The 22,345-nt window shown below is 34.8% G+C and overlaps 3 protein-coding genes across 4 annotated transcripts; 1 reads left to right on the top strand and 2 right to left on the bottom strand.

Moving 5' to 3' along the window:
* Nucleotides 1-4,367: 4,367 nt before the first annotated feature.
* Nucleotides 4,368-9,332, bottom strand: LOC131652363 (uncharacterized). 2 transcript variants are annotated; one of them, XR_009298687.1, is made up of 12 exons: nt 8,811-9,332; nt 8,646-8,724; nt 8,432-8,536; nt 8,115-8,231; nt 7,385-7,735; nt 6,887-7,209; nt 6,608-6,707; nt 6,467-6,526; nt 5,915-6,001; nt 5,467-5,607; nt 4,967-5,358; nt 4,368-4,767 (listed from the first exon to the last, which is right to left on the bottom strand). XR_009298687.1 is itself a non-coding variant. In XM_058922206.1 (11 exons), exons 1-11 carry the CDS (start codon nt 8,912-8,914, stop codon nt 5,029-5,031), a joined length of 1,797 nt encoding a protein of 598 aa, XP_058778189.1. In that variant the 5' UTR covers nt 8,915-9,332; the 3' UTR covers nt 4,789-5,028. The 2 variants fall into 2 exon arrangements, 1 of the variants encoding a protein (XP_058778189.1); XM_058922206.1 differs by lacking the exon at nt 4,368-4,767 and having other exon boundaries at nt 4,789-5,358.
* Nucleotides 9,333-17,345: 8,013 nt separating this feature from the next.
* Nucleotides 17,346-18,682, top strand: LOC131652366 (probable aquaporin TIP2-2). The gene is made up of 3 exons (XM_058922208.1): nt 17,346-17,587; nt 17,762-18,009; nt 18,107-18,682. Exons 1-3 carry the CDS (start codon nt 17,461-17,463, stop codon nt 18,479-18,481), a joined length of 750 nt encoding a protein of 249 aa, XP_058778191.1. The 5' UTR covers nt 17,346-17,460; the 3' UTR covers nt 18,482-18,682.
* A 352-nt stretch (nt 18,683-19,034) lies between these two features.
* Nucleotides 19,035-20,967, bottom strand: LOC131652364 (ribosomal RNA-processing protein 14-like). The gene is made up of 2 exons (XM_058922207.1): nt 20,809-20,967; nt 19,035-20,494 (listed from the first exon to the last, which is right to left on the bottom strand). Exon 2 carries the CDS (start codon nt 20,477-20,479, stop codon nt 19,409-19,411), a length of 1,071 nt encoding a protein of 356 aa, XP_058778190.1. The 5' UTR covers nt 20,480-20,494; nt 20,809-20,967; the 3' UTR covers nt 19,035-19,408.
* Between the last annotated feature and the right edge of the window lie 1,378 nt (nt 20,968-22,345).

Below are 22,345 nucleotides of genomic sequence, written 5' to 3'. Positions count from 1 at the left end.
GAAGCTATTAATTTATTAAATAAAAATTTATTAGAAACCCATTATAGAGAAGGTTATCGTTATATCCATCTAGGATTAATTCAGATAGCTATAAAACCACTACATAAACTATGATTAAACACCCATGTATTGCTAGTTTTACGTGACACTAGAATTAGAGACTTTCATAACTCAACTATTGTTATAGTTGAATTATAAATGATGGTCCAGTCTATTTTAACTGTTATCTCAATTAATCTATGAGCTTAGCTGATGAACTCACTAATAACTCATTAGTTATAAATGTCCAAGGTCTAAGTGATAGTTTTAATCCTGGAGTTGCTAACATGGATGTTATTAGTAGAATTACCTAAAAAGTCTCTAATGTTAATTATGATTTTAAATCACTTAAAACTACTCCAAGAAATGAAACTTGTATTATTTAAGCAAATCTTAGTAGGTCTAATGTTATGACCCTATAGATACTAACTGCTTTAGAAATTATAGAAAAAATTTCCCAAGAATGGATATTACAAGATGTGGTTAAATAAAAAAAGATTGAGGCCAAAACTATTAGAGATGTTATTCAAGATATTGATGGATCAGTCTTAATTAGGACTAATAGAAGTCAATCATATCACTATCATCAGTCTAGCAACATTGGGTTAACATCCAGTGCTAGATATTCAGTTGATTCAACAATTAGGGTAATTCTTGCGGGAGTAAACTTTACTCCTACAGTTTATCAACCAATATACTCTGAGAAAACCTCTAGGCCACCTTCTCCAACTGAATCATAAATATTTAGTGTAATTACAAATAATGAACCCTTTGTCACAAATAAAATTTGGGTTAAAGCTGATTTTGAGGCAGTTTGCAATTTAGAGAAGACAAATTGGTATTTCTCAACTTTCTCTAAAGACCAGACTCAAATATATTTGCAAAAATTCTATAGGTTTTTAGAAACATGTGAAATTAATATTTATTTCCTTATATGGTTTAAATTACTGTGTTTAAAAGAAGAGATAAAAAACTCTTTTGCTGTTAAGATGTACTTAGATGCTAATGTTAGAATAAGTACCAAATAGAAAATTTCTAGAAAAAAATTATAAAGTCAGTTCATCCACCTTTAGAAGCTATCAAAATTACTACTTCTAAGAAAAACATAGAAATAGAGGCTTCACCACTTAAATCTATAATTAATCCCATAGATTAGAGAAAAGACATTAATAATCTTCATAGTCAGATAAATTACTCAAACCAAATACTTCACACTATGTCGCAACAATTAGATAGAATAGAAAACTCTGTCCCTCAATCTAAGGATGTTAAAGAATATAAATTAAATCCTACCAGACCTATTTATCAATACCATACTTATTTTAACTAAGAGTTGAAAAGGAATGAGATTAGGTCGTGATATTAATCCTAAAAATAGAAGAATTAGTTACTAAATTAAATACTTTAAACATAGGAACTTGTTCAGGAGAGATAAATACTTTATCTTGAGATGAAGAATATGATAATATGGTAAGCAAGTCAGGTGGTAGAGCCCCAAGATCTAAAACGTGAAACTATTATCCTAGGCCTTCATTTGCTAATGTGCAATTTGAAGAGAGAAGTAGTTTTATAGAGAGTAATTATTCAGGAAAATCCATTGTCGAGTGGAACATCGATGGTGCGTCTGAACAACAAGTCTCAGAAACAATACAAAACATGAATATGGTTGTTACTGCCTTTAAACTCAAAGAAAACTCAGACAAACATACTAAAGAGATATTAATTATGGGCATTACAGGACAATTAAAAGGATGATGGGATAATCTTCCGAGTCCAAAAGATAAACACCAAATAGATTCAGCTATAAAAACAGAATCCAACAAAGAGATTTGTGTTACGACTCTCTTATATGTTACTACTAAGTTCTTTGTAGGAGAGCCTTTAAAGCTCCAACAAAGAGCGGCAGACGAATTACAAAACCTTTATTATCCAACCATGTCTGATTATAGGTGGTATAGAGATATGTTATCAAAACTATGCCTTAGGTCGGATGGTGCGGCAGAGTATTGGAAAGAAAAATATATTAGTGGTTTACCTAGGTTATTTACATAAAAGGTAAAAAGTAGTATTAAATAAAATTTTAATGGAACAATCCCATATCAGTCATTAGCCATAGGAGAATCATTTAATTATGTAATTGAAACTGGTATACAGATTTGTATAGAATATAAATTACAAAATAAGATTAAAAATGAAAAGGTTAGTAATAGGCGTGGAATGGAATCATTTTGCAAACAATATGGATCTACTCTTTTAAGAGCTCCTAGTAATTCCAAGAGTAAAAAAATTTGTTAGTAAAGGAATAAAAAACTTCCATTATCGTAAGAAGCAATCTTACAAAGACAATACGGAATTTTATAAAAAACCTTACAAGAAAAATTATGGTAAAAAACATTATAAAAAACAAAATAATAAACCTAAAAATAAAGACAAAGATGTTAAATGTTACAAGTGTGGTCGTTTTGGTCATTATGCTAAAAAATGCAAAGTTCAAGAAAAAATTAATCAACTGAGTAACTTAAACATTTCCGAAGAATTAAAAGAAAGTTTAATAAATATTTTAATTAACATATTATTAAACTCGGAGGAAGAAAGCTCTTTATCCTCAGAAGAATCTTCTTACGAGGAAATACATCAAATTAATAATTCAGAAAATTCAGATTCAAACGAATGTTTGGGTCTAGATTTCTGCAATTGTGATAGTTGTAACCAAAGAATTAATATTTTAACAATTAATCAAGCTAATACCTTGATAGGAATATTAGACAAAATGAAAGACTTAGAAAGCAGGAATGCTTTCATGAGACAAATTAAAAATATTATGGACGAGAGTGATATTTTAAAAAGAATATTCAGAAAGTAGAATTTAAAAATGTTATGGATCTATTTAAAAAACCATTTGAAAATATTGTTTCTATTAAATATTTACAAAAAGAAATTAGTAATTTAAAAATGAAATTAGAGCTCTAAAAACCCGAGATGATGAGATAGAAGTTAAACTTTTAAAGTTACAAGGAAACATGATTATTCAAAATCAAGTTAATCAAAATTTATTAGCCTCGTCTAGCTCGACCAGAAATAATGAAGAAACTATTGTTTTGAATAACAAAGAAGACTATATTAACAAAATAGAATAATTAATATCACACAAATGATATAGTAAAATAAATCTCATTGTTAAAGATAAACTTATGAATTCATTGCGTTGATAGATTATGGAGCAGATTTAAACTCCGTCCAAGAAGGATTGGTCCCAACACAATATTATAAAAAAAACTAAAAATTCCTTACAAGGAGCCAATGGTAATAAATTACAAGTTTCTTACCAATTATCTAGTGCTGAAATCTATAAAGATCAAATTTGTTATCGAATCTCTTTTCTTTTAGGAAGAAATATTCATGAGTCCATCATTTTAGGAACCCCTTTCCTAGTTTTACTTTACCCTTTCACCATTAGTAGTGCAGCTATAACCACTAATGCCTTAGCATGCAAAGTTAAATTTGAATTTTTAGAACAACCTAAGATTAGAGATCTTAACTTTGTCTAGAGTAAGGTTATATCATTTATTAATCAAATTAACAATAAAAGAAAACAAAGTAATTTTATTAATAAGGTAATACACTATAAAAGATAGAAGATCAACTTCAATCTCCAAGCATTAAAGAAAAATATTAAAGAGATATATAATAAATTTATAAAGGATCTTTGTTCAGAACAACCTAATGCTTTATGGAAAAGAAAAATGCACACTATCTCTTTGCCCTATGGACCTGACTTTAAGGAATAAAATATCTCTACTAAAGTCCGGCCAATACAAATGAATAAACAACATTTAGATTACTATAAAAGAAAAATAAAAGATTTTTTGGACAATGGCTTGATTAGGCCTAGTAAGTATTCTCGAAGCTCCTCAACTTTTTATGTTATTAATGCTTCTGAGTTAGAAAGAGGAAGTCCTCGGTTAGTAATAAATTACAAACCTTTAAACAAAGCATTACATTGGGTTATGTATTACATACCTCATAAAAAGGATTTGATAAACCGATTACATAATAAAAGTATTTTTCAAAGTTTGATCTTAAATCTGAATATTATCAAATACAATTAAAAGAAGAAGATAAATATAAAACCGTTTTTGTGGTGCCCTTTGGTCACTATGAATAGAATTTCATGCCCTTAGGATTAAAAAAATGCTCTTTCTGAGTTCCAAAATATCATGAACACTATATTTAATGATTATTATCACTTCACCATAGTTTATTTAGATGACATATTAGTATTTTCAGATTCTATAAACCAACATATACAATATATGGACAAATTTTATGAGATAATTAAAGATAACGGTTTAGTATTATCATAAAAGAAACTTACAATATTTCAATATAAAGTTAGATTTTTGGGTTTTGATATTTCCTAGAGCATGTATACCCCTATTAGTAGATCTTTGGAATTTATTAGTAAATTTCCAGACGAATTAAAAGATAAAATCCAATTGCAAAGATTCTTAGGTTATATAAATTATGTGTCCGACTTTATACCCAACTCAAGAACCATTTGTATACCAATATTTAAGAGATTTAGGAAGAATCCTCCTTCTTGGGATGATTCAATTAAGGGTTGCAAAACGGGACGCCCTCCCCGCCTTACGCCTGCCAAAAAAAGAGCGGAGCGGGCAAGTCCGCCAAGTCGAAATGGGCCTAAAAATCAAACCTGTCCTGTCAAGCCTACAAGTTAAAAATTCAAAGTTAAAAATTCAAAGTTAAAAGTAGAATTTATTCTTACATGTTAATTAGGTGCACTTATTACAACTATCAAAATCTTCAGGAACAATTTTAGGTAACTAGTTATGCTATCTAAGGAAAGGTAAGATCATATCATGTTATAATGTACACGAAAATTCTTTAAGCATCTATAACTAACTACCTTTCTTTCTCATACCCAGGTAGCTCCAGGGCCAATAACAATCTCTTCAGAGCTGTAAGATTTCATACCCACCATGGCTTGTCTATTAGATCCTTGGAAAACATGTATCGGAATCTAGAACTGTGAGGCCGCCATTCTATCATTTGAGATGATTTTTTGTTGGACTTACGATCAAGGCACTTCTGTATCGAATCATGCAGTTTCTTGTCAACATTTTCCATGATCCATCCAAGGATATCATCAATGCTGATAGATGCTTCTCTGGAAAATCTTTCCACCAATTTAGGGAGAAAAACTTTACTAGACTTCTTTACTACTACATTTGCCTGTAGAAACTCTCTCTTCGCAGAATTCAGTTCTTCTCTTAGATTTGAAGCTGAGTACACTTTTAGCTGCAACATTGCATCAACTATTAAAATTAAGAATAAACCCGACATAACCAACATTCACATTTCTTGATATATTCATACTACAAAGAAGTAAATGGGAGAAAAATTTACCATAGGATCTGACATTGATCCGGTGCAAAGGGCAAAGATGACAAGGGGCGGGGAATCCGTAATACTCAATTTTGAGTTGATGAGCTGTCTTTCTTCTCCACTTTTCTTCCTAAGAGCAGCCGACACAATGCTTTCAAGCCACTGTGTTTGATAAAAACACGAACGATAATCAGATGAAACACTGAGATGTAATTTTAGCATCAAACAATGGTCAGCAGAAACAAATAATGGGAAGTATCAGTAATTTGTAGGCCTTGGCAGCCCAAAACAGAAAAACATATTTAGAGGTTGGGCTATTTAGATCGATCAATATATTCCACCATTAGAATTTGTGCATCCATATATGAACCTGACCACACTTCCTATATTTGTGTTAGTGTGAATATGTATGTATGTATGTATATATATTTTAGGTGCCATGTTTTTTACATTAAGAACAAGTGCGTACCCGTCCAAGGCGAGGTGTCCGGAAGCAAAATATTGCTTGCTCTATGGTATTTGCACTTATAGTATGACCGCCAATGTTGTAAGCAGCCTGCACTACACAACTGCAATCGTTAATTCATTTTGACGTGTGATGTTTCGATATAATTGTATTTTTAAACAAAGATGCTATCAAGAATAAAACTGTACATACGAGAAAAATAAGTGTATGATTATGACATCAGATGTCAAAGGAAGTTATCTTGGAACCCAGGTTAAATGTCCTATAAGTAATTTATAGACGATACAAGCGTGAAGTGATTTTTCTTCTTTTTATATGAAGGTGTTAGTTGTTGTTTATGTAAATACAGAAGTTTCTCTACAATCCAACTGATAGAAAAATTCAACATATAACGAGAAATAGACAAGTTATTTGGTTATGATCCTAGACTTTTCGCCACAGTAAAACAATGATTCGTTTGTAAAGAGCACTTTGGAGAAAGTATTTAAATAATCCATCTAAGTGAACTTGCCTCGAATCGATGATAATACATATGATCAAATAAATAAATCCTACCTTGTGAAACAAGGCCAACCTCCTTAGAGAGTTTTGAGGAATTCCATATGCTAAATATGCCTGTCAGCAGCCAAAAAAAATTATATGTGCTGAAAATTGGTAAATCAAAACCATGGCTATTCATATGAGTGTGAATATTACATGCATCACAAGAGCATTATGAATGTTGATCCAGAACGCAGTTTTCCCATCACATTCCATTTGACTGATATTCACTTTTTCAAGCTGTTCGACTAGCATTCTGAAGGAAACAAGATAAAACATTTTAAGTCGACAGTTCAAAAAGAATGTCATTCTTTATTTAACACACTACTACCTTTAGCTTATTTATAGAGGCTACTAAAAAATAATTGAATTTTGATTTTTGACACTCAGTTATATGTATAACACCGTTTTTGAAGTTATATGCAAAGAACCAACCTGTAGTGGTCCATGGCGTAAGAAGCATGAGAAGAATGACGTTTTCGTGTAGCTATCCAAGATATTTCCACTGCAGATTTGCAAGAACATTCCCGATCCTCTACAACACCATGTCGAGGTTGTATGGCATTGGTGGAGGACCTTGACAATATAGGCGACCTACTGTTTTCAGTGTTGGCAGATTTTGCACTACGGAGCCAGCAATATATAGTTGCCATACACTTCACCATTTCCTCGGAAAGCTTGCTTGGACACTGGTGTAGATGGTCTTTTAAAGGTCGCAGTGCAGGGGCTTTCTCTATTGAAGAAAACTTCTCGTGAACCTAACATAGGATTAAGGTGAGAATGTTGGATAGGACAAATATCCTAAGAGTGTCTTTACTATACTAGTTCTATCTGTAGTACAATGTTACCTATAAACTTTTTTTTTCTTTCCATTTTGAGCTATAGCAAATGAAACAATCAACTAGAAAGTAGAAATATTTGGATACATCCTACCTTGGTGGTGGAATCGGGAAAAGTCCTTCCGAAAGAAACTTTGCCTTTTTCACTTGATAAAGGAGCATGACTTGACCGGAAAATTTTATTCTTCAAATCGTTATTTGAAATAAGAGCTTGCAGGGGTCGCAACGGGAAGTTTTTTGATGAACAGAAAGCACTTGAGATTATGCTTGGGTGCTTTCTTGATTCGTGTTTAGTATGAGCAGGTGAAGCCACACCAGAATTCTGTTCAGAAGGTGGCTGGCTAACACACTGTTCAAAAATACTCCTGTACATCGAAAGCACGTGCTGCTCACGGTTTGTAACTTCTTCTTCAAGTAACTCAATTTCAGCAATTAAGTCTTTTGTCTAAAAAAGAGAGAAAATTAGAAATAGTTAATTTCCACACAACACAAACTAATAGAAATCATAGCTTTCATGAAAAATATTATGCTGTGCTTTCAAATGGCAATCAAAATTTAAAATTTAAGGAACGAGATTCTTTATGATAATCAGTTATCAATATCATCAAACTATCATCCTTTACATTCGAATTAGCTCCTTTGGTCCTAATTCCTAACAACTATTCATTGTTGAGTCCAGTTTATCAATGAAGAACCAAGTTAAACTGAGAGCTTAAGAATGGTTGATGTCTCACTCACGCCTACTCCTATCTTAACAGCTTTAGATGCGAGCATAGCACAGGTTCATTGGCCATTACCAGTCTGAACAGCAGATGTCAAATTACCTGAGAAGCAAAGTTTCTGTGTCCAGGTGATAAAGTACTCGAGGCTCGGCCCATTGCTCTCTCGAGTAAGATACGCATAGATTTCTCCTGCTGTAGGCATAACTGTAGCTGCTCAACCTGCATATCAATATATGACTCTGGGAATCAGTAAATTAACTTATTATGACTCATGCCGGTCTATGCAAAACTGAACAAAATTGTTCACAGGAAACATTGCAGTTAAGAATCCAGAAATCCATATATAAGATCTACTAGTAGACCAAACCATAACGAGAGATACGATAAGAGCCATTATTAATTCAAAACATAAATCTTACATCTTGTTCCAAAGATGCTCTATGATTCGAAGAAGCATTCTTGTTTAAACACTTGAAATTCTCATGCAACGGAGTCTGTATCCTGGAAACCCTAAGCGGCGATGCCTGTTCAAAGTCATTCCAAAACCCAGTGAATTACTCAACTCACATTCAAAAAACTTCAAGGTCAATCATCTTCACAAATTTAAAGATCAAAATCAAAAACTACACTCACAATAAATTCATCCTGGTCTTTCCCTATAGGATTCAAATCTCCACCATCTCTCGAGAATTTCAAGTTCCTATCAGAAGCACTGAAAAAAAAACACAGACAGAAACCAGTCAAAAACAGTAATCATAAGTTATCTAAAAAAAACACAAACAACAATTTCAACAAAACCTGTTAGATCGTCTGTGTCGAGAATTCACAGCGTGAGAAACATATGCAGCACTTGCTTCTGCATCAATGTTATTTTCAGATACACGACGAAACTCACTCATCATTAATTCTTAACTAATCTAGAAAAACCCTCACATTCTTCTTCTTCTACTTAACATAAATTGAAGGAATAGTGTGTGGGACTCACGTAATTAATTGTAAAACAAAAAAAGAATTAAAATGAAAAAAAATCAAAACTGTTTTATATACCAGATGAAGAAAAAAAGAAAGTGAAATTGAAATGAGTTAGTACTAGTGGTTACCTAGAAAGTGTGGTAGAGGTGAGACAATGTAGGTGGGGGAAGTGGTCACAGAGAATTGAATTGGATGAGGAGTGAGTAGTTGAGAGCATTGAATGTTGTTGAGAGAGTATTGATTCTGTTCAGTGTTCAGATTCAGAGAAAGGCACTTGGATTTTGAAACGGAAATAGTATTGGTTTCTGTGCATTTTTGTTTGCTTGGTTCATAATTGCCCGCCAATGTGTTCAATTCTTCTTACCCACTTTTTCTACTTTTCAACACCTTCCTTTAATAAAATCACTGTTCTTCCCCTCCCTCCAAAAATAACTGTTTGTAATGTTTTAAAGATTTAAGTATTTTGTAGATACTTAAGTTATTGAGGGGGTTTTAAATAGATTTTTAATTTTTTTTTATAATTAGGTTCATGACCTAATGCGCTTTTATTTTTTTTTTTAATTTAAAAATTAGATTGTTCTATTATACTTCTCTCATTTAAACTCTAATACTGAGCCATACTTTCGATGAGTTGATAGGTTTCGTCGTATAGTTTGTCCATAAGTGTACCACCCGCGACGACATCTATTGTCATTCTTGTATTGTACAAGAGACCGTTATAAAACGTATGGATGACCAGCCAATCTTCTAGACCGTGATGTGGACTCATCCACATCATGTTCTTATATCATTCCCATGCATCGAAAAGTGATTCAGTATCTTTTTGTCGAAATCCGTTGATCTCGGCTCTCTGCATAGCTGTCTTGGTGGAAAATACCGTGTCAAGAAGACTTTCTTTAACTCTTCCTATGTGGTGACGGAGTTCGATCGCAAGGATTGCAAACAAGCCCAAGCTCTGTCTCGTAGTGAGAAAGGGAAAAGACGTAGTCTTATCGCATCGGGACTTACACCATGTGCTTTTGCTGTGTCTGCGTATTGCAAAAATTTTGTCCAAGTGTTCGTTAGGGTCGTTCGTAGGAATTCCGGAAAATTGGCGTTGTTGTACGGATGACAACAACGAGGGTTTCAACTCGAAATCGTTTTGGTTGATAGCAGGGGCAGCAATGCTATTGTGTGACTCTTGTTGAGAAGGGGTGGCGTAATGCTTAAGAGGTAGGTTTCGTGGTCCTTCCTCCATGTCTTGTTCTGATTCAGATTTTGTTTCGGATTTTAGTTTGGGATCAGAGTTAGGAAAAGGAATTTCGTGTTTTATGCAATATTCCCTGATTGCAAGTCTCACGCTAATAAGACGCTCAGGTTCGTCTGTCAGTTGTTCTAGGGCTTCGCCTTTTGAACGAGTACTTGGCATACAACCGACAAGTAAGGAAAATAAAATTGGTTGCCTTATTCTATACGGCGCAACAGAGGAATCGCACTATTGACTAAATCAGTCCCCGACAACGTCGCCAAAAACTTGATCGCGACTTTATGAGTCTATCGGGTTACTAACTACAAGTGCAGAGTCTAATCGCGTAGTTTTAAAAGATATCGAACCCACAAGGACTGATAATCAAACTAGTTCTATCTAACGTTACTATGTAAGCTAAAGCTAATGATTTTTCTTTGGTTTAAAAGGAAACGTGAATTAAATATAACTGAAGTTAAATAATCAGAAGGGAGACACCAATATGCAATTAGTCGGACTTTGGGGATTCAGTAATTCATTGGCATTATTTTTAAGTATTAAAATATCATTCAGTAGAAACTATTGATTTAAAAATATTTGTCTCACACTCTCGTGTTTATTGATTCAAATAATATTATCTGATCTAAACGCTTGCTCTCACTGTCTCATTTAAAATCAGAATATACTTTTTGAAATGCAACCAGAATCTAATTAACCCTAAAGTGCTCTCGCAGTATTTAGAATTAATGTTTGATTACCACTATCCGGTTAAAATCTCAACCTCTCGTTGTGTTAATTTTAACCTTAATTTGTCTTTTACTATGGTAATAAAACAATTTCAATATTAGTTATGGAAACCAAAACCAGAGAAATATTTAACTAATATTTATGCCAATTTATTGCCGAACCCCTTCAGTTCTTATGACTTTACATGTCGGTATCAGGAATTTACCCGGACATGCTTATTGGTACAAATATGGAATAACAGTGACATACATAAATTCAGTCATGATCATTAAATATAAATACGGTAATTGCATATAAAATAAAACTGGGAATTAAATAAAGGAAACTGGAATTACATAATCTTCAAGTGCCAAAGTGATCTTTAACTGTACGTAGAGGTTCCTTTTTGAAGTTACAAATTGAATCCAAGAAATAAATCCTAAATCTATGATTGCAATAGCTCCCCGATGTAGAAAAATATTGCTTTGAAATTAATATATTGGACTAAGAAAAACAGAGGAATGCTAAAGCTTGAAACTTGCAGAAAAATTGAAAACAACAGAAAGTGACGAGAGAGACTTCTCTGTAGGTAACTGCCTTCCTTTTATATTCTTTGCTCTGGCCTTCTCTTCCTGGAATATAGGGGTAATGACGTAGTGGAGCTCTTTCCTGGAGAATCAGTCTTCTGAAAAAAATAGGGACACTGGACGTGGGCTGAGACCACGCATATTTTAAATGGGCTGAACACCTGTGGCGACCGTAAGGCAACGTGTGCCGAGGGGCACAAATTTGGAACCTGTGTCGGGCGTCATGCAGGGCTGTGCCGGGCGGCACAGTCTTCTATCATGGGATCTCTGCTGCTACTTTAGTAGAAGTGTGATTTTAAGCTCATTTCTCTTCATTTCTTCCTCCTTTCTCATGCAGGACTTGTGTAACATAAACATATGAAAACATACTTAAAATTGGACATAATGCAATATAATCAAGTAAAAACGGTAACTTAATTTATGTTAATCGAGTAGAATATGCTATGTATTTCCGTGTTATTAACATTCTTGGTTTCTTGGGCTTCTGGACGAGCATTGTCCTTTTTCTTGGTATACTATTTCAGGTGCCCGTCCCTGAACAGGATCTCTATGACATCCTTTAGGTGGATGCAATCCTCGGTGTGGTGCCTATGGCTCTTGTGGAACCGGCACTACTTGGTCTTGTCTGTGTTAGGTTTGATCAGAGTCTGTGGAAGAAAACGGACCCCGACCTGCTTGAATTGGGTATTAGATCATTCAGACAAGATTTTCTCGAGAGAGGCGATGAAGGGAGTGAAATCGTGAAATCTACCGGCTGGCCCTTAGTAGTCTCGTGAATCACGGGTCCGATCGTCCTTCTTCTTTTCCCCTCCCAGACGGAATGTCGATGGGTCTTCTGATCTCGATGCTTTGGCGCTTTCCTGGTGTCGGGTATCGTGGGCGGTGTTGGCTGCCTCCTTCTCCTCGTATTGAATATACGTCTAGCCCTTAAGGAGGAGGGCGCCCAGGGAAGAGGGAGTCTTTATGCCGACGACCTTCACGAAATCACTGCTCGGGTGTAGGCCGCATTCGAGCAAATATTTTTAATATTTTCCGTCGTGGAGATTTAGACGACCTCTTTATTGAATCTTTCGATGAATGCCCAGAGGGATTCATCTTTTCCTTGCATGATGGCTTCAAGGGACGCTTTAGATTTGAGGTGGCGCCGAGAATTAGTGAAATGTCGGGAGAAGGTCCTCCCCACCTGCCTCCTGGACGTGATGGACCCGTCGAGGAGACTTTTTATACCAAGTCGTTGCCCCTTTTCTCAAAGTGGTGGGGAATAGTCTTCATTTTATTGCGCCCCTGACGTAATGATAGTCGAGGAAATCATCAATATTCTCTATGTGATCGCCATGGTCGGTAGTGCCGTCGTATGTGCCCAAAGGGGGAGGCTTCTCTCGCCCCTTGGGTAGTCGGGTGGTCAAGATCTCTGCTGACAACGGGTCGCGTGGCTCGTCCTCGTTGCTTGAGCTAGGAGAGTGAGTAGGGGATCCCCGACGTTTGTGATCTCGTCGGGGAGAAGGGCTTCTCGAGCGATCTTGGGGAGGTGTTTGTCGGGTCTCTGCCCGGGGATTCTCTTTTCTTTTCTTGGAAATCGGGGATATGTCATTCTGGCAAGGAGAAGTAAGATTAAGTTTCTTAATTGCTTGAATATCGTGACGACGTTCTCTAGGACAAGGAAAAGGGCTCAACGAACGTCTACGGTGATGCACTTCTTCCAATGTCCCGATCCTTTCGTTTTGTTGCAGGATCAGGGAATTGATCTCGTTCAAAGCCTTGGCCAGGATTGCAAGGACAGGGTCACGTTGGCCGACAAGGGATTTTGGGAGGATTTTAGTGCGCTTTCTTGGCGTTTCTTGGAACGGCTGGGCTCAGCGTTCTGGTTAGGGATGGCGACGGGTCGGGTGCGGGTTTCACACTACCAAAACCCGCACCCAAAATCGGCACCCGAACCAGAACCCAAACCCAAATGTTGTTCGGGTGGCAAAATAACACACACGCTCACACTCGTTAGGTTCGGGTTTTTCACCCAAACTTGCAGCAAAATACATAAAATACATTTGTCCTACAACTTTCCACAATATATATTATATATATATATATATAAGCGAGTGTGATTTCAGATTTCGGGTGTGGGTTTCACACTACCCAAACCCGCAGCCGAACCTGAATCCAAACCCAGTCAACTTGGGTTCGAGTGCGGATGGGCCCCTCGACTTTGGATCTTCTTGCCATCCTTAGTTCTGGTTGCCAAGGTCGGGGATGTCTTCGGATGATAGAGACGCGGTGGCACCATCTCTTTTCCCAGGGGTTGCGTCTTCCAAGAAAGGGTTGACAAAGCCTAGGTTGGACTTGTGCTCGGGCGAGAGAGCAGTCGCGTGAATATCGTGATCGGCGTCAAGACTGGCCATGGTGTGATTGGTAAAAACTGCTTTGGTCTTTTAGTAAGGGGGAGAAAAAGACGGGGATATATAGCAAGGCTTCCCATAGACGGCGCCACTGATCCGGAGGGTGATTGGAATCAGAAAATGGGCCAGAGACGTCTGCACGATGCTGATGAAGAGGAGGAGGGGGTGTACCTGCAAGACACTCAGACGAGCAAGTAGGAGCACAGATACGTGATAGTGTTTCAAGGATTTGAAATTGTGTTACCTGACCATCTCAAATGAGAGGGTTTTTATATTGTCCCCCAGCACTTGACCATTGGTCCACATTTTGGGCTGAAACGTAGATTCGGGGTCAAAACGCGTGACTGTCAGGGTTCTAGGAGCATGTTTAGGAATCTTGGGAGGCTGCCCGAAACTAGCTGTTGGTCGGGCAGAAGAACACCTCTAGTTGACAAAGAGGTTTAACGAGCAGGGGTGGTTCTGCTTCTCGACGGGGAGTAGGACGCGTGCTCTGTCGCAGTCGTGTGGCCTATATGATCGGATGTATCATTGGTTAGCCGTCCTCGATAGGGTCGGGGGCGACGCCGACTGCAGGGCATAGGGGAGAACATTTATCTTGCCCTTAGGAGATTGATTCGAGACTTATTAGACCGTCAAGAGAACAGGAGCGGATTGAACCATGCTTAACCATTCGAACAGTCCATAACACTTATTAAAAAAAAGATTTTCTATTAAGTATTTGAATTTGAGTTCTCCTCAACAATACTCCTAGATTTTTAATTAGAATTCATTAACTAACTTTATAATTTAGTTTGTATGCGTTATACCTTAAACTATGGATAATATAAATTGGTGAGCAAAGTTGAGTTATTCCACTAATTAAGGTCTAAGCCGTCCAACCACTCACGATTAGTTTCAATAATAAATAAAAAAATGACGTTGAAATGGAGCATTATCCTAACAAATATTCTAATGTCTTTTAATGTTGGCTTTACCATTCATAAGAGAAAAAGAGAGGAAACTCAATTACCAATTGTCAATTTATGAACGTGAGTGTATATAATAATCGATGGACAATCATTGGAATTATGTTCCACGAAGATGATAAGGAGACCTGTTCATCTCTCATTGTCATGGTCGAAAATATAATGCCCCATAACCCTATTTATTGTCACCCTTATCATCGTCATCATCGTCATTTAATTTAAGTATCATTTTGTTTTTTTTCGGTTACCTCAAAATGACGACACACATTTTTTCTAATGATAATGGAGTTTACTTTGATTTTTTTTCAATCATTAAAGAACCATATATAAGTTGTATAGTAATTGTGTTGATTTTTGTTTTTTTTTCCCACTTCATTCTCCATACAGTAATTGTGTTGATTTTTTTTTTTTCCAGTTCATTCTCCCTCCGTCTTATAAAAATTATCTCATTGTACTTTTTCTCTTTTCTAAAATAGTAATTATCTATTCACAATTTCAATACTGTATTTATTATTATTTTTTACTAATATACCTTCTATTTATTAGTTTTCACTTTATTCAACTACTCTATTAACTATAACACATCTAATTATTTTTTAAAGAACTGCGCATTGTTCAAATAAGATATTTTTTATGAGACGGAGTAGACTTTGCCAAATTTGAGCAGTTAAATTTATAACTATGCACATATGCAGGATCGTCTTTGATGGTGTACAAGGCATATTACCGTACATGTTTCCAAATTTATCAGTGTTATACTATAATTAAATAGAAGCTCAAAATATTTGTCAATTTAAATAGTTAATATGACCTTTATTTGTATTACTATGGTTAATTTGTGGCATACCTACATATGATTTTTAAAAGTTTGAGACGAATTTGCGAACATATTAAAATATTAATAAAATTAAAATTTATTTAAACTTATCTAATAATATAAATTTTGTGATACTATTTTCTTTAGAGAATTTATCAAAATAACTTATGACATTACAAATAAAGTTTTCAATTTATTATTAGAAAGCTAAACTTTATTTTTGTATTTAAATTCAAAATATAAATATAAATAATAATAATAACTAATAAAATAATATTATTCATATTTATTTAAATAAATCGGCATAATAGATTTATTAGACTTTTTATACCTTATAATCTAGTATTTTAACTAAATAAACTTATAAAAAAAATTAGATTTTTCTATTTAGTAAAATAAACTCGTCTGATCTGGGTCTTTATAGGCTAGGTCGTATGTCTATATTAGTTGATTCAGTCTATTTTCACTTTTATATGAAGGGACATGCGATTGCGTGAGCGTGAGTTCAATCATGCGACGTCTCACCTATTCTTCTTTAATAGTTGAAATTCCAATCACTATACTATTAGACGGAAAAAAACTTTCTTATTTTATTGTTGTAATAAAAAAAATTATTAAAACATTATTTATTATTTTGAAACACAATGAATAAAAATAATAATTAATGCTTCATTAATATTTTAAATTTGAAATTATTTTAAGACATATAAATACTATAAATAAAACATATATAATAAAATGGAGGGAGTTATGTGATTAAATTCGCATTTAATTTGCTGAAACTGTAACAATTTAGTTTTTCAAAATGTGGAATGATAATGTAGACCTCAAATCATTAAAAATATTTGGATGAGATGACGGAGTCTCTTCCAACTTAATCAGAAGAGTTAAGTTCAATCTGTGTCTTGGACACACAACAATGTTAAATCTTTTGGAGAAGAGTTCGGCCGCCTATATGATCCTACACAGCTCGAGGAATTAATCTCTACACTTGCATGCAGAGGATACCCGAATTTACAGCTAAAAAAAACGTAGACCTCAAAATCAAATAATGGCAATCAATTTATCTAACTATTTTTTTTTGGTTGAGAAAATTAATTTATCAAACTTAATACAATTTATCAAACTTAATATATCCATTATCCATAATTTTAAAGCATTTATGTTTGTCTTGATGCAATTATAGACTCTTCAAGACAATATGTACATCTTTTATTAATTTTTAATAAGTTTTTAAAAAAAAACGGTGGGCGACTATATTGATTAATCCATTTTGATTTAGAAAACTAAACAATTATTTGCAAATTTATAAGATTAAAGTGCTGATTAATGAGAATATTCCCTTATTGCATGTTTATCTATACACTATTTTTCAAACACTCCAAATTTCTTTTTCCATTGATTACAAGTTAAATTAGTTGTCATTATGCTCATAATGAATAAAATATATGTATAATAATACTACAACATTTGAAACAAAGAAAAGGGTTAGAGTGGTTAGTTAGGTCCTAGCATATTAATCAAGCATTATCTAACAACTAATGTTGTCCATGGACGGTGCAAGGACAACATAGAATAATAGCCCTTCTTTTCACAATCATACTCATTTTAATATTGTGAACTCTTCATATATATACCATTACAAATATTTCTTATGCAATGCATCATCAATAAATATTTGATTGATTAGATAGGTTCAAAAAAAAAAACATCTTAGTCTTTGGTTAATTAGTTTGCTCTTCTTTGTTTTCAAGTGAATTGCCAAAATGGTGAAGATAACTCTTGGTACCTTTGATGACTCTTTTAGCATTGCCTCACTTAAGGCTTATCTATCAGAATTTCTTGCCACTTTGATTTTTGTGTTTGCTGGAGTTGGATCAGCCATTGCTTACAGTAAGTAATGATCAAGTGTGACTAATTAAATGATTTGATGTGATACACGTATGATAAGTGACTAACCTCGTTTATGTCAAGTCAATAATATGCTAGACATGTGTGTTTTTGTCGTGAATATTTGAAAAATGATAATCGTGTGCGCGTAATAAGATTTTGTTTTGTATTATGCAGATGATCTAACATCAGATGCAGCTCTGGATCCAGCTGGTCTAGTGGCAGTAGCTGTGGCTCATGCATTTGCACTATTTGTTGGTGTGTCCATAGCAGCCAACATCTCAGGTGGACATTTGAACCCTGCTGTCACTTTTGGATTAGCTATTGGAGGCAACATCACCATCCTAACTGGTCTCTTCTATTGGATCGCCCAATTACTTGGTGCCATCCTTGCATCTGTCCTTCTCAGCTTCGTCACCGGGAAGGTACACTAAAAGATTAGAGTTTTTCCGCTCATTATAGTCATACTCCTACTTATATGCTAATTTGTGTACTAATGTTATGTTGGATATATATTTGCAGAGTGTTCCAACCCATGGAGTTGCTGCTGGATTGAATCCTATTGCAGGATTAGTGTTTGAGGTTATTATAACATTTGGGTTGGTTTACACTGTTTATGCCACAGCAGCTGACCCTAAAAAGGGTTCATTGGGTACCATTGCACCTATTGCTATTGGGTTCATTGTGGGTGCCAACATCTTAGTGGCCGGTCCATTCAGTGGCGGTTCAATGAACCCAGCTCGATCATTCGGTCCAGCTGTGGTTAGTGGAAACTTTGCTGATAACTGGATCTACTGGGTTGGACCACTGATAGGAGGAGGCTTGGCTGGGTTGATTTATGGTGACATCTTCATTGGTTCATATGCTCCAGCACCAGCAACTGAAACATACCCTTAAAAATGAACCGCTGTTGTTGGGTCCTTTCAAGATTAAACTTTGTTCACTGTTTGCATGATATCTTGAACCTCTTGGCTTTTTTTTTTTCTTTCAAAATTGAAAATTGTAACGTTTATTCTCTATCCACTGCTTGTAATAAATTTGTAAATTATTAAGTATGAATGAAGTTTTCTTTGTTTTGATCTGAAATAATGTTATATTCTCAAACATGTCTACAAACTAATAAGTTATTACTGTGTATTAGTAACCACTAGCTCCTACATGTATAGAAACTGTACATCATAGCTTTACCATAAAAACTACAAACCTTACTTCAAATTAAATATCAATTCTAATTACGAGCAAATAAATGTTAAAATCAAATTTCTAGTTAAGAGCAAATAAGAATGTTAAAATCAAATTAGCACATCCGGAATCAATTTTAAATTGCTCCAAACTTAAAACCAAACATTGACCTAGAGTCCTAGAATATGGGTTACAAAGTGGAATTGAAAAACAGGAACATTAATTAGTGAAGAAATACAAAATCAGCTGTGAAGAAATACAATAATAATTCTTACTAAAATAAATGTAACCTTTGCTTGGGAGAAAAATGAACCATATCTCATAAAAAACAATCCAAATAACCTAATCCAGTGAACATATAAATCTGTAATCAAACATGTGATTAACTATCATTCAACAACAAAACTCTTGTATTCTAGTGATAACCGAAATAGTCAAAAAAAGGATGCATAAATGCCAAAATATACCATGGGGTTAATAGCAGTAAACAACAATTGTTCAATTTAAAGAAATCTTCTAAACCCCTCATGGATGTTTGGTTGCCTAGGATAACAATGCATCGCATTGAGCTTGATAGATGTTTGGTTTGCCTCTGATAACAATGCAAAGAAGAGGCACAAATCAATAATTTTCGCAGCAGTGTTAGCCAGAAGCACCATTAATAAAACCTTCCCTGCGACCTTCAAAGCCGGGCCGCAATAGCTTTTTCTCTCTTTTAGCAATCTTCCTCTTTTTCTTATCATTAATCCTCTCAGCTATATTAGCCGACCTTTTCTGTTGTTTCTCTGCCTTCAACTGATCTTGTGATTGAACTCTCTCTTCCCATTTCCCTGCATTTTTCTCGTGCCTCTTCTTCCCTTTCTGTATGCTCTTTTTTATCAGCTTGGGATCATCGTGGACCTTAATTCCTGAAGCTCTATTCATTGCTGCTTTCCATGCTTCCTTTTTAGCAATCGCTTCACCCTTCTCAGGATCATTCTTCTTCACTTCCTCCAACTTCTTAGCCCTTTCAAGTTCCTTGTGCTTTGAAACTCTTCTCTTCTTCGTCTCCAGCCCTTCGTCATTCTGAAGTTTAACCTTGCCAAACACAAGCTCCTTTGAAGCCTCTGCAGCATCCTTCTTCACCTTCTCTTCCGTCTCATCAACCACAGGCTTACTTTCCTTAATCTCATCATCCCTCTTCTGTTTCTTCCCGTCATAGTGATACCCTCTCTTAGCATCTCTCTCTTTCCTCTTCTTGGCAACCTTTTCCGGATCAGCACAGGTACGACTCGACTGAAACCCTTCAAGCTTACAATGAAGCCTCTGGCGAAGCTCTTCATAGGTCACAGACCGATCATCTCCTTCCAGCCCCGACACAATAGGCTTACCCACATCCTTATCGTCATTACTTTCTTTCACCTTCTCTTTACCCAAACTTTGCTTGAGAAGATCAAGCGTGCTCGCAGAAGGCTTATCAGGGTCTAAACGTTGCCTCCGAGACTTCTTAATATTCTCTTTAGTTTTTTTCTTTGCCTGAGCTTTCTTCTTCTTGTTAAGACCCTGAAACCACGGCTTCTCATCACCATCAGTTGGTAGATAAAACTTAGCCGGAATAAGCTCAATCAATTTGTCGAAAAAATCAGCGTGCTCGTGGATCACAGACTCCAAAGCTTGACCAGCATCAACAACCTCAACCTCTGCAACATCCTTTTGCTTCTTCCTGATCCTCATCACTCCAAAATCTCCCTGTAACAGCACGAGAGAGAGTAAATTCTAATTTATTTTATAAACTAAAATCTACATAAGCAAAATGATACAATTATATCTGATTTTTCAAATTTTGTATATGCTAGGTTAAACGAAAAGGTGAAAATCAAACTTTGCAACATCAATGAATTACTTCTTCGTAATAACTAATAATACGTTGAGTAAACAATTTGAATGCTGAGAAAATTTGCAGAATCAATTCAATTTAGTAAAAAAAATAACCAAACCCTAAGCGGTTGTTAAAAATTATTTATAAAAATAAAGAAACTGATAGTGGAATTCGAAAACTATACCTTTGGGAAGAAGAGGCTGAGGAAGTGAAGTGTAGATGACGATAGCGGTGGTTGGAAGGCGGGTTAGCGTCGACGGACGGTGTGAGTGGAATATGAACGGTGGCAAGCTAGGGCTTGCGTGTCTGCGGAATGGTTAATCGATAGTGTGAAGGTGAGACAAATAGGGCTTCTGTTTGTTTCGTGGATATTGTTTTTGCTTAATTATACTTTTGGCCCAATACTTTCTCAATTTAACAATTAACACCACTGGCTGTTTTAGCAATTTTAGTTCGTTTGCCCAATTTTTAATTTTGTAGTTTCATATTTGTTTTTCTTTTACATGATAAGATATCGGTGCTTTCAAAATGCATAAATTTATTTAATATTGTATAAAATATTTTCACATACATATTTATTTTATATTGTACAGAATGTAGTATTTGTACACATATAAATTTAAAATAAGTGATTTAATTACAAATGAAGAATTTTATAGAATAATTATCAATTTTGCGTAAATTTAGGACTTATTTATTTATCAATTTTGAAAAAAAATTAAAATTAAAATATGTGAAATAAATTCGTTTAATTTTATAGCGTTTTCTACGCGACACAGAAACTCAAAGTGATATCTCAACCGTTCAATATGCGTCATCATTCCTTTTAATAAATGATATCTCAACTGTTTGATACGCGTCATCATTTCTTTTAATAAATTTGTTATAATGTTTTTGTTGCCATGCATATAATTGATATGATTCTGATTGTAATTTTGCAAGAAAACACACTCTTTATAAAGAAAAGCGGGAAAAAACAAGAGATTCATATGACTTTCGTTCATACACGGTTTGTAGAGTCACGAACCATTATTATTTTCACCTGATGTCAGATTTTCTTTACAGTATACAATTGTTTCTAACTTAAAAATGATATCTCCACCGTTTAATATGCATCATCATTCCTTTTAATAAATTTGTTATAATACTTTTTATTGCCATGTGTATAATTTGTATTATTCTAAAATCATTATAATTTTTTAAGAAAACACACTATTGATAAAGAAAAGGGGAGAAAAACGAGAGATTCACGTGATTTTTCGTTCATACGCACACAAGATTTTGAATTCAGTGGATTATGGCAAGAAATCCAAACTTGGATTCACTATTTATCCTTCCCCTCAAGTTTCAACCTCAGTTGTCGAGCCTTACAATAGTGTCCTCTCCACTCATTCCCTTTTCGAACATATTGATGTTACGATGACTTCAATCTTCAACTAGGCATTTTCACAAACACCTTGACACCAATGGCAAAAGACAATGTCGTCAACATCTACAACAACACCATCGCAATCAATGATCCAAAGCTCCATCATCCAATCTTAAAGTTATGTCGGAATCAAATTTTTTGATCCAAACACCAAGATGATTGGAGAATTTAACTTGCATCTTAGTGAGAAACATCAAAACACCCCCAAACGTGGTGATGAAGTCACAACGGTGATTCAAATATCCAAAATGATTTGCAATTGAGAGTGAAACAATCAACATATGAGATTTCA

Source organism: Vicia villosa, linkage group LG2 (assembly GCF_029867415.1).
Source record: "Vicia villosa cultivar HV-30 ecotype Madison, WI linkage group LG2, Vvil1.0, whole genome shotgun sequence".
Classification (NCBI taxonomy): domain Eukaryota; kingdom Viridiplantae; phylum Streptophyta; class Magnoliopsida; order Fabales; family Fabaceae; genus Vicia; species Vicia villosa.
This window is presented reverse-complemented; position numbering and strand designations above follow the sequence as displayed.